The 16,585-nt window shown below is 39.4% G+C and overlaps 1 protein-coding gene across 1 annotated transcript in view; it reads right to left on the minus strand.

Annotated features, from left to right (window-relative positions):
* Positions 1-15,395, minus strand: part of dnaaf5 (dynein axonemal assembly factor 5) — a 31,357-nt gene extending 15,962 nt beyond the window's left edge. Inside the window, exons 1-7 of the mRNA XM_030142028.1 lie at positions 14,863-15,395; positions 13,176-13,360; positions 12,928-13,052; positions 11,955-12,073; positions 6,750-6,982; positions 5,681-5,905; positions 1,239-1,382 (exon numbers count right to left, since the gene is read on the minus strand). Coding sequence (XP_029997888.1) covers positions 1,239-1,382; positions 5,681-5,905; positions 6,750-6,982; positions 11,955-12,073; positions 12,928-13,052; positions 13,176-13,360; positions 14,863-15,394 — 1,563 coding nt within the window. The 5' untranslated portion in view covers position 15,395. The remainder of the gene's footprint in view (positions 1-1,238; positions 1,383-5,680; positions 5,906-6,749; positions 6,983-11,954; positions 12,074-12,927; positions 13,053-13,175; positions 13,361-14,862) is intronic.
* Positions 15,396-16,585: the final 1,190 nt, after the last annotated feature.

Genomic DNA, 16,585 nt, shown 5'->3' on the forward strand with positions numbered 1-16,585 from the left:
CTGGAAGCCTGCAGGTCATCCATACATGGGAGGCACAAAACCATCATGTGAGTCCATGGGAAGAACAACAGTGAAGGCATGACAAGGTCTTACACATAAAACAACTTAGTAACAAAAACCCAGACAGATACACAGGATGTCACAAAGGCACAGGAACAGACAGAAACACACACACATAGACACACCAATAAAGCTGAGCTAAGAGGAAAGGGCAGGAATGAGAGATAGGAGAGTAAATAATTAGCTGACTCTTTAGGGCAGGGGAACTGACCCTTTAGGGCACTTCATAGTTCCTTTCATAGTCCCTCAGGGATGGACAGGGACAGAAACAAAGTCTAAATCACAGATTGGCTCTTTCTGAGGAGAGCTAGACAACCCTGAGCAGTCCACTGATGGGAAAGAGTTCCCCTTTTCTGGGAAAACAAGTTCTTCTTTTCCTCTGGGTCCAGGGAATGCCCAAGGCCATTCTCACCCTCCCTCTCTTTTTTAATTCATTCCTCCCTCACTGCAACTGTCTCTGCTTGAACACTGCTCTCTGTCTGAACATACACACCGATACAGGCAGACATAAACACACACATACACTGGTGGCCCATGTGGTGTCTGGGAAGTATCAGTGCCAATCCCTTCCCGCTCCTTCCACTGTCATTAGCCTCCTACTGAGACAAGACGTTAGACGACATGTTGACTACAGACACCATCCTTCACTTGTCACTGTTCCCCTCACATCCCGTAAGTTCATCACCTGCATATCAGCAAGAAGGTGTGATGGAACCACAAATGGGACTTGGCCGATGACACACACCTGAAACACTGTCCGTGTCTCGCTATCTACTTTTTCCCCATTTCTGTCTGTCTCTTTCTTTTCTCTGCCTTTCACCCACCTCCTTTCACCCAGGACTAGATTTAAAGTTCCACTCCAAAGGTGGCAATTTTAGCTCTCCTGGCTAAGTGGGTAATTATACTGTTGGCCATGCCCACTTTAAACCTGTACAAATGCTCACATTCCTCAAATAGCTCTCTTGCTTCATAAAACCCGCTTACCTTTCTAATAAAAAAAAAAAAACTTGGATGGAAAAAAAGAACACTGAGTAAGTACCATGTCAAAGAAGAATTGAAGAATTACGCAGGTGAAAGGACTTGAAGCTTTTTGGCCACACAGAGGAAAGTGATAATGCAGCTGCACAGACAATACATCTGGTACTGTATCTTCTTACTGTTAAGTTGTGTCTTCTCACCTTCTCACTGAGATGTGGCTCAGTACAGAGGCTCTGGACAGTGACCAGCACCTGCAACAGCTGCAGGCTGACTGAGCAACAGTCTGACTCACACTGATGCAGAAGCACATCCACGCAGGCCAACAGCTGCTCTAAGTATAAAACCTAGGACAGAAGGACAGAGAAATACAGAAAAAGGAGGAAACAAATGTAAGACTGACTTCTTGCACTTTACAAGGTCCTGATATATGGCTCCAGTGTCCCTCTTTATCTTAATGTCCTAAATGCTAAAGCACCAACGCAACTTAAAAAAAAATTTGACAAAACATTCCTCTGGTTGATCAGTACGATAGAGCAATGGGGAGTGAAAACTTTGTTTCCATTTTCAAGCACAAGTGTGTGTGAGTGTGCTGTCACTTGTCAGCCAGTGTTGTGGTGAGCTCATGTTTAGACAAAGACCTGTGGCTCGGGCTAATTTCCATGCCATCACTGGGATCACGGCCTCTTTTCCTGTTTTCTTCTGGCCTGTCATTAGGGCTGGATGGCGGAGAAGGGGAAGATTGAGGAGGGAGATGGAAGGTGAGTGTGGGTGAGTGTGACTTAGCTGAGAGAGAGTGTGTGTTTTTGTATGTGGAGAGTTTGAGAGCGCCCTCCAGGTGTTTGGTCTGGTGATGAGGAGTTGGTTTGTGAGGGGAATGCAAGTGTGTCTGAGCAAGAAACACTCAATGCTCATACCTCTACATATACTCACTCCCTCAACACACACCCACTTAAGCTTGGCTGATGTTTAGCATACATATCACTAGGGGGCACACTATATTTTCCCAAATTTGAGTAGCCATTGTACAGTAGAGCTTGGCATTAATCTGCAAAGGAAAACAAAACTTATGCCAAGAAAAGATGCTCAGAGCGTTGAAAATGCCAGAACTTGTGAGAAGAAAAGGTAGCTTAAGGACTTCCAGTCTACAAGAAAAAGAGCAAATGTTTTTAATTTGAAGCAGAGTGTTGGTACTAGAGGGTGAGTAGGAGGTATTCATGAATACACATTGGAAAAAAAGCCTCTTATATGTATTTTCAATCCAGGGTTTTAGTTAAGTGCATAAACAGGTTTTCCCTAGGCACTCTGAAATTAAACTAAATTCTCTGAACAACCATGGTTTTCCCTCATTGCCTAAGCTGCTACATTCACTGCGCAGGGTCCTACGTGCTGGTGTGTATGTGTATTAATAGTCATCGATGAGGGAAATCCCTGCCTGTGATCCAGGCATTCATTGGCACATAAAAACAGCAGGAGCGAAAGGCGGGCAGTTGTGGAAATACAGTGATAAAAACAGTGGCAGACACATGGACATGCATATTATACACAAATGGAAAACAACCATTAGGGCTGGCCAAGAGAGCGAAAGAGGGAGAGCGGAAAAAGTGGTACAGTGTAATGACTAGGTGGACACCTGGAGTAGGGCGAGATACACCTGGTTTCATTGGCCTCGGCACGTTCCTGGGGCCTGTTACGCAGCAGGTCCACCACTAGATACATCAATTACACACACACACACACGCACACACACACACACTCACACACACGACTTCTCCTCATACAGCCATACCTGACTATGAATTCCTATCCAGCGGGGAGCCCACTCCTCACAGTTACAAGCATTGCTATGGCAACAGGACAACAAACATCCATGTTGCATGGGCTCCCAACCTCTTGCAGTCAAATAAAGTTTGCTATCCTGCCTTTCTTCTGCTCTCTTCATCTGTTGTTCAGTGGTGAACTGAGCAATATGCAGTTGTCATTTATGACAAAGCACAGGCATAAAGGCACGCAGGAGAAACCCTGATGCATGTAAGTATGTTTGCATATTCAGCACAGTACTGGATGTTGTGACACCACCAGCAAGATGAAAAGACACAGAGACTTCTTTGTAGCCTGCTCTCCTGCTGATTTCTTCCTCTGGGCTACTGTGGGTCAGGAATTTTTTACAACATTTCATCAAGACAGTATGTTAACTTTTAATAAACCTGGTTGTAAATATATTTGCTAATTCACTGTCTGCCTCATTCTTTTACGCCCTCCTCCCTCTATCTTTATTAATTTACTCAAGTGCTGGAGATATCATGATGTCTCCATCACTATGGAAACCCACAACACAGTGCACCTCAGCTGTGTAAGGTGTGTGTGATGGTGGGGGTTTGTTAATCCTCTGCGGAATTATTCTTTAAAAGACAAGAAGCCATCTGGGATTCAAAAGCAAACACCCATTATATGCTACACAGGGTATCTCCGAACACTGTGGCTTCTCCAACCACTGGTTTGCCTTTTATTTTCCCTCAAAGTCCTGACATCATCTTCAATTTATGACCAATATTTTTTCATTTTTTCGCCAAGCATCTGTCATTTATTTTTGTAAGCTGACTTTTTCCCCACTGAAATAAAGAAAAGAAAACAGGGACTTAAAAGAGCCTGAGAGGTTAAGTTGTGCAGTAGCATCATATATCAGCTTCCAAATGCAGCTTGTGCTTCAGCTTGTTCCCCAAACTCCCCACAGGGCCTTACAGTTTCCCCTGTCTGTGTTCACTTTGAAGATTATTTATATTTCATTTCTTAACAGGCTTCATCTTATCCAAGTCAAACTTTACTTACTATTTCTCCGTGCCTCTGGTTCAAGTGGCACATAACTCTCTAAAGCCGGATCAAAGCACACATATTTTTGAGCTCTTTAACTGCCATATTAAAAGAAAACAACTAAATTAAAGCATGGGCATTTCAAATATATCACAGCTGTCCTTATGGCTTTGTCTTTTGCAGGAGAACAGGTAAAAAATTCAAGCCAATTAGTCCCATGTGAAGGATCTGGAGACAAACCAAAGTCTTCGAAAGTGTGACCAACGGTGTGGCGAGTGAACGTACAGATTTCTGTGTCAGTATTTCAACAAAGAAACAAAAGACAAGGTCCTGGATGCAGGTGCTCATGTCAGTAATGGTGTTATTTACAGCTAACCAGTGATCTGGCTCAGCTCCCTGCTCTGAACTCTGGCTGTTATCGAAGAATGCTGCAGGTGCGTTGTCTGGGTGAGATCACAATGCTCAGAAACAGAGACAGAGGGAGTGACAAAAGGAGGCAGAAAGAGAATCTGACAGAGAGGAAGTAGAGGTCTACATCCATCTGTGTGACAACGTGTGACCGGCCCGTCCTGTTAGTTCTCTCTCTGGGTGACCCCTGCTGGATAGGAACGAGGGAAGACAGAAGGGGGTCAGTTTCCCTTCCCATTTATCACAGGCTGTGACCAGACGGGCTTTGAAATTTCAGTGACTCTTTTAATGGCTCGGCAGAGAGAGAGAGAAGAGAAGAATAAAGGTGGCTGACCCATAGTCCGGTACCTAGACCTTACACAGGGCTATAAAGAAAACAAAAACTGCGCGTTGTGTTGTCTGTTCAGTGGGGTCACGGCGGCCATGCAGGGGTCACGTGAAATTAGTAGATTTATGTTATTATTACCCTAGAGAGGAAATTCTTGTAGGACTCACTGGGAGGGAGGTAGGGTCATGGGTATAGGTGAGTCAGTGGTGCGGCCAGATCAGAAAATAGTTTTCTGCCAGACAAGTGTTATTTTGATTCTGAAAGGGAAACATATTTGGTGCGAAGGGAAAGGAAGAGGGGAAGAGTCTGTTGCAGATTTGATGGGATTTTTCCACAGGGTGAGTGTTATTTGCAAAGAAGTCCAAAGGCCTTTTTAATCATTTCTTCTGGAACGTGCCACGTTATAGGAGCACATTTCACAGTTGCATGTGAGGAGAGATGCTTTTGATCATGACTTGAAATGTTAGATTTGAAAAACACCATGTGGCCTGACTGTCACTTTAGCTGGGGCAGCGTTTTGCAGAATTACTCAAGAGTGAACTCACTGAACTGACCATGTACAGTGGTGCTATTGAAAAGGGACTCTTCAACTAAAACCCTTTTAAGAGATGTGGCATCTTATCATGAAACGTATTTTCATGAGGGACAAATTAGGCAAGAAATATACAGTATGACTGCAGCATCATCACTGCCAAAAATAAGAGTAATAAGGTACACATGGAGAGTAGAAAATGACCTTCTATGACACTGCCAAGATCACCGATCAAGACTGGAAGTGAAACAGCTGGTGCACACAGATCAGGAAGAAAAAAATCAGGACATGAGGGCAGAGAAAACCTGGCACAGCTGTGATAAAAATAAGTCTGGCTTTAATGTTTAATATTGCAAACAGTAACTGTTTCTTCTTCAACAGTTACTACTCAGAAGGTGCCCCTACTCCAGTCCATTTACTTTACCAACATTAAAAGGATGTGGTTCTGTTGGGTGTGAGGAAGATGAATGGCATTACAGGCAAAAAAAAAAAAAAGTCATTCACACGTGAAAAAGTAAAAAAAAATCTGGTTAACCACAACCAAACTCAAAGTTCCCTCTGCTGACCTGTTGATATTCCTGGCAGACGTCGGGTTGGGCCAGTGTGTTGGCGATCTCTGTGAGATGTGGTTTAAGGAGGGGTTTGGAGCAGCCTCCCAGCAGGGCAGCCAGCACCATGAGGGGAGCCCAGGGGTGAGAGGGAGAGGAGGGGGTGGACACATGATCCAACAGAAGCTTAAGGAAGACTTCAGGGGGGACAAAGGTCCCCAGCAGTTTAGCAGCTGCCAGGCACTGGTTGTGGATAGAGAGACAGAGAGAGAGAGAAAGAAAGGGGGGGGGGGGTAAAATTAGGCAAATGGGAGTGTCATGGACAATGAGAGCAAAAGGAAGTCATTTTTAATCTGCCACATATCAAAGAACCCGAGTTCTTCAGTGTAAACAGGTGCATCCCAAGTCCTTGGGCTGTGCGCGACCCAGTCTAAATTGAGAACAGAGGATAGACTCACATGTCATCAGCAGTGCTGACTCAGAGCTCAACAGATGTGCCCTGAAATCAGTAGGTCTGGGAATAATCAAATATGAAAAAAAAATAGTGTTTCTGTAGAGAATGCTAATATCTAATGTTGGCATGGGATAATAATGGGAAATGGAGTAAATCCAACTAATATGACATCACCACTTTATGAAAACACTAATATTAGAAAGGTTTTTTAAATGGTTAATTGGGCTGCAAACACTGTTTTAGTCATGAATAATCAATTATGAAGAAGTTATAATAAAACAGTAGTTCCCAGTTGTAATACACTGATTTGAATTCACTATCTGGTAAGATCAGAGTGAAGATCAAGCCTTATATCTGATGATGTTGACTGGTCTATACACCGGCTGATGTAGAACACAAAGGCTGATAACTAACTAAACCATGCATTATAAATATAGTCTTTTGTAAAGTGGTACTCTGATGACTAACTCTGTCAATGACATAAATCAAATATAAGCATACAAAATTAAGAACCATATTTATTTCATATTAAATCTAATTTAGGAAATACTTTTTAGAATGGGTTGATTCTTTTGTGTTGTTAAGAAGAAATCTTTTTTGTTACTTTCTACAGTGAAGTTCACTTTGACTCACGTTGGAGACAACATCTTTCTCTGAGTCGGTGCATGCCCTGTAAAGGGTGGCGAGGAGTGGCTGAAGGTGCTGGGTGCTGTGGTCCTCTGCATGGAGCAGCAGCACAGACAGCAGCTGGGACGTCCTGACCCGGGTGGCCACCAACCAGTCAGTTACATCATGAGTCATAGCAGGCACCAACCGGCCAAGGTTTCTCACCACTAGCTCTCTGCAGCCCAGCCCAGGACGCTCAACTGGAAAATAAAAAAACATGTGAATTTGCACACACTTTCATTATCAAATGGGAGCATTTCATATTGTTGTTTCATATCACATCTCCTTACTTACTTAAAAGTGATTGGCAACTTCTAGTTTTGAAAGTGAAGCCAAAAATAACTGCAGTATCTTGAAAGGTCACAAGGGGCTGACTCTAAAAGCCAGTCAATCCTCATAGATACCCATGTTAAAATAACGCATAGTTAAAGGAGTGGCCACTGTGATTGACAGGAGAGTGATACATATGCATGTGCATGACGTGCTATAATGGCTTTGTTTGGCAGTTAGTATTAGCTCAGCTGCAGAATTGGACATTCAGAGCTGTTGTTTGCTGAATAAAACCTATTTCCTCCCTGAGCTCTGCTACAGATGTATTTATGGAGTTACACTAACAAAGCCATCAGACGATTCTGTTATTATCAGTACTTAATTACAATACCCAGCATCATTTTGCTGCATTTGTTGTCGTTAACTGTTATTCAAATGCAATAATAAAGTCAGTCAGCTAGCCTGCTAATTTGCTGAGGTTGCTATAATTAATATGTTCATACATTTCACTAATTCGACATAATGTACTTTGACACAGTTGTATGTTTTTGATCATTCTAAGAAGTTAATTACCTAATATTACATCTAATATTTCATCCTTTGCTCCTCTCCAATCCAAATATGGGTACTTGTTTCTAAACAAAAAAGTGTCTCAAGCTTCAAAACAGCAGAACACAAACCAATTGGTGACGTCACAGAGGCTTCATCCACTATTTATATACAGTCTATGATTTCTTCTCAATCCACCTCATTTCCCTTTAGCTTGTGATTTATTACATTTTCCGAAATGAGCAAACTGTTGAACATCAAGGTGGATTGGCATACTGTAAATATACCAACCAAACCATTTCGTTATTAGACAGTTTCAATTAAATGTAGTTTTATTTATACAGCTCCAATACATTATTATTTCGAGGCATTTCACAAACTCAGGCCAAGGCCTTAAAATATTACACACAGAAGGGACCCAACAAAACCTCCAAGAGCAACAAACAGAAAAACTGGCAGAAAAAAACCTCTGACAGAACTGAGCTCTGGGTAGGCGGCCATCTGCCTCAAACCAGTAGAGGTGAGTGGAAAGGGGATAGAAGAAAATAAAAGTGGCTGTGACTCAACATATTTACTAGCTGCATTGTATCAATAATGTAGGACCTACTTACTGTGATTTATTTCATGAGAAGCAATAGAAAACTGATTGCTAACAAACAACCGGACCACTAAGAAACAGCATTTGTAGAACAATGAACACCACTGATTAACAGGTTTTAAAATGTCTGCTCCAACTTATCCCACTTACAGTACCTGTCACCTTTTAAGACTGAGATTCCCCATGAGGAACTTGTCAGAGCATGTGAAACATACTCTTGAATAGCCTTTTACTATTCAAATCCTGCATCTCTCACTCCCTTCACCTCGTCTCTCTCTCGCTTCTATAGACACACTAATGAGAGAGGAAGAGAAAACTAAAGAAGGGACAACTAAAGGAAGACAGAGATAAATCAGAGAAACAAACCAGGACAAGACAAAACAAGCCTTTTTCTGGTCGTTTCTCACTGCTGACAGTGACCTCTTCACACTGGGAGGCCCAGCAGATTTATGAAGGCAAGTAAAAGAAAAAAAAAAAAAAAAAAAACAAGACGGGATAGACCTTCATCTTTTCCCTTTCTTTCTTGTTCCTAGGAAAAGCCTGGTTTAATCTACAGGTCCATGTAAGATACAATATGACTTTAATAACGTTTCAGAGCTAATGAACAATACTCTGACACAAACACATACATGTGCTAAACTTTCCACCAATAAGCAAATGGTGGTGAACCTGTTCAAGTTCAGCCTTATTCACAGCCTTCAGGCAGACACTTAATCTTTCCAAGCTAGTTCCTGGACTGAAAAGTAGCCTGTCATACACAGTATAATATTTTACTGCATGTTATAACCCTGAACAGCAATGAAAATGGAGAGATAATTTACTGCAGCTGCTACTGTGAGTGTAGTAACTTGGATTAACAACGCTTAAATCTGGAGTTGAAAGCGTTGGTAGGCATTAGTGAGACCAGTGAAGCCAGTGCACCTGGAAAATTAACTCTATTGCGACACTGGAATTCAGAGCTTATTCATTTCAACCTTAAATTTCACTTCAATTAAAGTAATCCTTCTACTAAAAGACTACAAGAGATAATCTTACAGGATGTTGAGAATACTAAGAATATAGCCAGAGCTTAGGCTGGATCCTTAGCTGGATTGTATACACAGTTTTTGTTTTGTTTTGTTTTTTTGCCAGGAAAGCATCAGCTGCGTCTAGATTGTCAAGATATCACTCATCACCCAGGTCAAGCATTCAGTTTGCTCCACACTCACGTGCTGACAAATAACAACACTCTTCCACTTTTCAACCCTATTCCTGTTACAATGAGCTAGTTTTTATCCTTTGCAGTAGCTTGTAAATATATATGCAATAATGGAAATGTATACTTTACACTGCCATGTAAGGTTCGAGGGTTGAAGCACAACACATTGCTATATTAAGCAGAGAAGTTAAGATAAATGTGTATATTATCTTTTATGTTTCCACATTCATTATTGTAATGTGACACATATAAGACCTTTCAAATATGCGAGTGACGTAAGACCAGTGTGCATCTGAAAAAACATGCCTTTCGTTGAGATAAGCTAGTAAATGTTGGAATGAACAAATCTGAAACTGTCCAAACTGACAGGAAAGATAAGTCACGAAGCAGAGAATATATTCATTTTACCTCCTCGGTTAAACAAATAATGTGAAAGATTTTCCTAATAAAAAATCTGTACTATATTGACTCATACAATAATAGTCTCTCTAAATCATCACTTATAATCCACTAAAAAATCTGTAGTGGTATATTCACCTGCAGAGACACTGGCTTGTATTTTATTGTTTTCTTTGTAGTGTTTCTATGTTTGGGGTGTTTCTGGGTGCCAGGCCTTTAGCAGTGTGCATAGCAGCCAATGACAGAGTGTGTGGGTATTTTTCACAGTGACTGCTTCAATGGCTGTCGTCTTTGTTCTGTGCAGTTCTGTGTGCTTGTGAACGTTAGGTTGAGCTATGCCATAGACACTGTTGTGCATGATAAAGGAGCAAGGACCTCAGCACCATGATGAAGCCAATGAGGATGTAATACTGTTGACAGTAGGGCTGGGCGATATGGAAAAAAATCATATCACGATAATTTGTTTCATTTCAGACAATATTGACATGTATCACAATATAAATCAAATCACTATGTTTGTCAAGCTTAAATTTTCTGTTACTCATAAGTTAGATGGGAAGACATCAAAAGGTTATTTTTGATTGAAATATGATTTATTTTCTGTCAGAGGTTGAACATGACAGATGTTCTGAAGAACATTATACAACTGTTTCACATAAATAAAACAGATACATATATTTAAAACTAAACTAAAAGTCTGACCAGCAGGCAAAAGCTTTCAAGTTTTAAAAGAGAACACAAACAAAACAGACCATCTTCACCAAACAATGCCAGGGGTATATATGTGGGGGCACATTCCGTAAGTGCCATAACTGGTGTAAACCAAAAATGAAACTTATCAGGCTTTGGATACCCGACCCCAAGCTTCTATGCCACAACCTACTTTTCAGTAACCCAGTTCTCAGTCAAATTATCTCCCGAGGGAACACTCATTACCTCCCACTGCAGCCCAAACATTAGCGTGTGATCTACGGCTGCTCTTACACCTGTGCTGTGTGCGTCAACCTAACTGGACCTGGCTCTAGTGGGACTGGTTCAGTGCAGCGCTACTTAATTATGACTGACTGTTCTTATGTCCGTCAAAACATGGATGAATGAATTCTATCGAAACTGTATCGAGCATGTCTCATATTTCTATTGAGGAAAAGTTATATCGAGGTATATATTGTTATCGTTTTATCGTCCAGCCCTGCTTGACAGTTGATGGGGGTGGCTCCAAAAAGACCTGGCTCCCTTTGACTTACGTTGGACTTGGACTCGGTCTCATCTGATTTATCTAGAACCTCTTGTAAGTGATCTGGTAGTCCATCTTTAAATTTTTCCTCTGTTAATAAGGCTGTGATATCTGCGATATCAGACTTTAATCGACAAGTATGTGTGACAGCTCCTTCATCTGCCGAGTTGGATTTTTGTCATTTTGATTTATTTCAATAAAACACTTTTTTCTGACAAAACAGCTCCACTGAAGTTGTGGTTAATAGGTTCCACTAAGATGATCATATAATTACTTTACTACGTAATGCTTGATGAAGTCAGTAAGCTAGCATACAGCATTAACTCATCTCTGACCTTTCGGGCTCCTGTAGTTCCACTCCTTTTGTCCAAATACAGTCACTTCTGGCTCCAAAAAAGCCAACTAAGCAATGAGTAAATAACTAACCACTGGCTTCAAAATGGCAATTCAGACATAAATGGATGACGTAACAGTTTCTCCATCCACTAATTATGTAAAGTCTATATGCATGATGAAATGTGTCCTTAATTGTCAGTATATTCATATTTATTTAGAACTTTACTACTGTGTAACATCAGAAAATGATGTGTTATGCTCATTTCATGGCTTCATGGTTTTCATGCCTGCACTACAAACACACAAGGGACCAGCTTTGCATGTTTATACACATTAACTGGACAATCTTGCTTATTACGGCTTTAAGCAACTGTAAATGACAGACAGAACAAAACTCTACCAATGAATGATGAATGAATGATGAAAACACAAATGTAAGGCAATGACCATTTAAGATGTAGAGCTATTGTTGATGGTCTTAGTTCTTTATCATACATTTAAATCCATCTTGGTTCTCTGCATCTACAGTATATGGAAATGTACTAAGCCTGATGAAAAATGACAGAGGGAGAAAAAGGTGCTTCTGACCTCCTGCTGGATAGAAGGGTGGAGGGGTGAGGAGGAAGTCCATCTTGTCTTTGAGGTCTTCCTCATTCTCTTTCTCCCACTGGGTGCCTACTTGCCTCCATGAATCAGCTGCTAGAAGACTGCAAGTGGGGGGTCGAAATACTGATCATTTATCTAATTATGTATGTCACCGCCATAATTGAAAAAAAAAAAAAAATCAAATTAAGTATCAAGAATATAAAACATACAGTGCTTTACAATTTGATTAGACAAACAACCACCCAGTGTAAGGTTTAGGCCATACCTGTCCTAAATTAACAGTGTAACTACTAAAATCTTTCTTTTTTATGTTTCTGTAATGGTTAATACACCAGTATGTAGAAGCTATTAAACCAAAATGATATTTTTAATACTAAAATATAATTATTATTGTTATCCAGTCTCTGCCCGTATTTAAATCATGTCTAAAAATGCACTTTTTGTCGTTGGTTTTTAATCAATGAGCGAGACATTTAGTTTTTTTTAGATTTCCTATGTTGTTTTTACCAGATTTGAATTTGTCTTTGTTTGTATGATGGGTGTATTTTGTTGCACTTATCCCACTTTGCATCTTGTGTTATCACTGTTTTACATTTTAGGATTCGTGTACAGCACTTTGGCCAACTGTAAAATTTTTAAAGTGCTAATATAAATAAAGTTGGTATAGTATGGTAAGGTATCCATGAATTTTTAAATCTACTGTTTTACAAAAAAACCCTGAAAAAAATTGTAAAATACATTATTATTTCTTAATTGAGATGAAGATACAGTCATCTACTTGCATTCCTGAACTGAAAAAATAGTTTTAGTGGTTGAATGTCATGCTTGTTTTATTTGTGACTTCTCAGAGAAGCCCAGTGAGTCGGATCACATGGGGAAAGGTGGAGTAACAAATTTGTCAAGCACTGTATCTTTTATTGTGATAAATGTTTTTATGACCACAAATCTGTTGTACCTTATTTCTGGAATCTCATCACTGATGCTGCTCAACAGGAGTGGGACGAGTGTGTGGAAATAAGAGTATCTGTCTCTCAAGTGTAGCAGCCAGTCACCAACAACTATAGTCACAGCTTTTCTAACCTGGACCCAAAGGGAAGGTATAATTAAGAGCATCACTGTGTTATCAAGGTAGATATTTAGCATTTTGTTCAGTCCACAGACAAGATGGCACCAAAGCTGGAGGTAAATAAAATGAAGTGTAACCTGTGGTGAGTCATCAAACAGTCTCTGTGCCAGGTGAGACGCTACATCACCAATGTTCTTCCCACTGCCATGCTGAATGACTGCCCCAGTGGCTTCTATAACAGACACTCGGACCCGGGAGTGCTGATGAGAAATAGTCTGCATGAGAGGCTTGACCAGACTCTCAGCCTGCATGTGAAAGTGCTCTGAGAAGAAAGAGTACAACACTTGAGTCAGTTCAGTTCTATGACTGTGATAGCTTGGGTAATATTATTCAATACAAATACAACAATAATGGCCTAAAATATTAATATATGAGATATTTTGGAGAACCTAGCATCATAATATGACTTGATACCTCTTTGTGTAACATCAAAATCCAGATTACTGGTCCAAACAGGAAGGAGTCAAATCACAACAGCTTAGGATTTTTATTATTTAATCATAAATGACAATGGCCTGACTAATCGGTATAACTAAAGATACTACAGTAGAATAGAATAGAATAGAATAGAATAGAATAGAAACACAGGGCATATGACATCCTTCGTGTGTGTGTGTGTGTGTGTGTGTGTGTGTGTGTGTGTCTGTGTGTGTGTGTTTTTTCCTGTCGTTACTTTGTTTTGTCTGGTTTGGTGTGTATGTTATGTGCATATTTATTTATTTATTTATTCACTGATATTCCATTTCCCTTTTCAGTAACTTACAGTATTTACATATGCATCTTATTGTACCTTGTTTGAAATGTACTTGTATTTGAAAAAACCCAATAAAAAGAAGTTAAAAAAAAAAAAAAAAAAAAGAATAGAATAGAATAGAATAGAATAGAATAGAATAGAATAGAATAGAAACAAAGAGTATGTGATATCCTCTGTATGTGTGTGTGTGTGGTTTTTTTTCTCCTGTTGTTACTTTGTTTTGTCTGGTTTGGTTTGGTGCATATGTTATGTGCGTATTTATTTATTCACTCATCTTCCATTTCCCTTTCAGGAACTTACAGTATATGCATATGCATCTCATTGTACCTTGTTTGAAAAGTACTTGTATTTGAAAAACCCCAATAAAAAGAAGTAAAAAATAGAATAGAATAGAATAGAATAGAAACAAAGAGCACACGACATCCTCCGTGTGTGTGTTTCTTTTTTTTTTTTCTCCTGTTGTTACTTTGTTTTGTCTGGTTTGGTTTGGTGCATATGTTATGTACGTATTTATTTATTCACTCATCTTCCATTTTCCCTTTCAGGAACTTACAGTATTTACATATGCATCTCATTGTACTTTATTTGAAATGTACTTGCATTTGAAAAACCCCAATAAAAAGAAGTAAAAAAACCCAAAAAGAATAGAATAGAATAGAACAGAATAGAATAGAATAGAAACAAAGAGCATACGACATCCTCTGTGTGTGTGTGTTTTTTTCTCCTGTTGTTACTTTGTTTTGTCTGGTTTGGTGCTTATGTTATGTGTGTATTTATTTATTTATTTATTTATTCACTCATATTCCATTTCCCTTTTCAGGAACTTACAGTATTTACATATGCATGTCATTGTACCTTATTTGAAATATACTTATATTTGAAAAACCCCAAAAAGAAGAAGTTTAAAAAAAAAAAAAAAAAAAAAAAAAAGAATAGAGTTTTAGCTGTGTGTCTGGAAACCACAGCAACAGACAACACTAAGACCTGCAACACAATAATCTTTCACCAACCTGGCACAGCCTTTGCAAACTTTACAGTGCACTTGCAGCTTTCTCTTTTGACCTCTGGGAAAGGGTCGGCGATAGTTCTTTGCAGTATGTTGATCATTTCATTCAGATAGGGCGCTAACTGTTTCCCACACACCTCCACCGTCAGAGTCAACATCTGCATGGCCGACAGCCGAAGCTCCTCCGCTGGTTCCTGGATGTCCTTCTCCCCGAGCCGCTGAGCGAGGCACGGCATAAGATAAGGCAGTGACTCCTCCGGTTTGGGGACACAGCGAATAAACTCACTTAACATCATAATCGCCGTTTCTCTGCATCTTTCCATTGGATCTGACAGACATTTGAGGAGAGGTTTCAGGAGGGCTGAGAACACCTCCTGTAACACCCCACTGGAAAGATTTTTATCAATGGTTTCTCTTTTAATCTGTTCAATCGCTCGCTTCCTTGTCGCCTTATTGTCTTCATTTAGACAGTTTAAATGTCGAGCTAGTCCTCTTAAAACTTCAGATGCAGCATGCTGTTCATCTCCGGCCGCCATCGCTGCCATGTTGTTTCTATGACTACCTGCTGCTGCACGACAAACAAACGACTGCTTTACGGTAGTTTCCGGGTTCAAAGTGTAATCTTCCCGTTTCCTACAGTAACAGTGAAAGGTACTTTTAGCCTGTAAAATACTGTCCTTGAGTGTTGTTTTGGAATACTTGTATTTTGTGCCACTAGCCTAATACTTCTGCTTCACCAGTTTGAAACATTTTAAACTTTTATTACATATATACGCTCCAGTGAAAAGACAGAAAAAATAGAATAAATACACAAGCACAAAAGAATAAACGCTCTACAAAAAATACTGCAAATATTATTTTGTATATTATTTTGTATGCAAAATATTTTATTTCCATTATAATTTAACATATAATTTTTATTACAGTCAGATTAGTAATGCAATGAAGTATGGATAAGAGTCAATATATTAAAAAAAAAAACTTTGACTAAAACTCAATTAATGTTATGTTTAAAAAGAGCTCACTCGTAGAAATATATGCATTTGTCAGTCTTTAAAAAAAAAAAAAAAAAAAAAAAGTAGAGCAGAATCATGATTTTATACATGCCAAAAAACATCCAAACTACAAGGGCAAAACCTATTCTAATTAAAATATTTTTATGGGCTAATGTCATACAGCACATCACTTTCAGCTCATTATCCTCAAAGACATCCAAGTATTCATCCACTGTCATCAGATGGTGCTTCTTGAAATTGCTCCACTGACATAAAATGTATCAAATGCCTTGTGGAATGCAAATTGAAACATGAGTTGAATTAAATTTAATGGCGCAACTTCAGATGTGTAACAATGTACAACAATGAATGTCCTGCTAGAGATGAATAAAAGTGATCCGTGCCTGTATCTGTATCTGTAGATGCAAAATCCTTATGACCACAACTCCAGTAATTGTCTATGTGGGATCACCACTACATTAGTCTATGTTTTTGTATTTGTATAGTTTTTACTATCAATGCAAAAAACATTACCTACGGAGAATAAGTGTAATTGTTAGAAAAAAAGGAGAAAAAAGAGTATGATAACCATCTTCAACCAATTCCATCTTACAGTTAAATTTCAAAGTGCTTAATGTCCACTCTAATACTCCTACAATGACTCAGGGTATGCTGTCCACTGTAACCAAAGGAAAAGTGAATGACCTAGAGACACACACGCATACATTATGC

This window comes from Sphaeramia orbicularis, chromosome 8, assembly GCF_902148855.1.
Source record: "Sphaeramia orbicularis chromosome 8, fSphaOr1.1, whole genome shotgun sequence".
In the NCBI taxonomy this organism is placed as follows: domain Eukaryota; kingdom Metazoa; phylum Chordata; class Actinopteri; order Kurtiformes; family Apogonidae; genus Sphaeramia; species Sphaeramia orbicularis.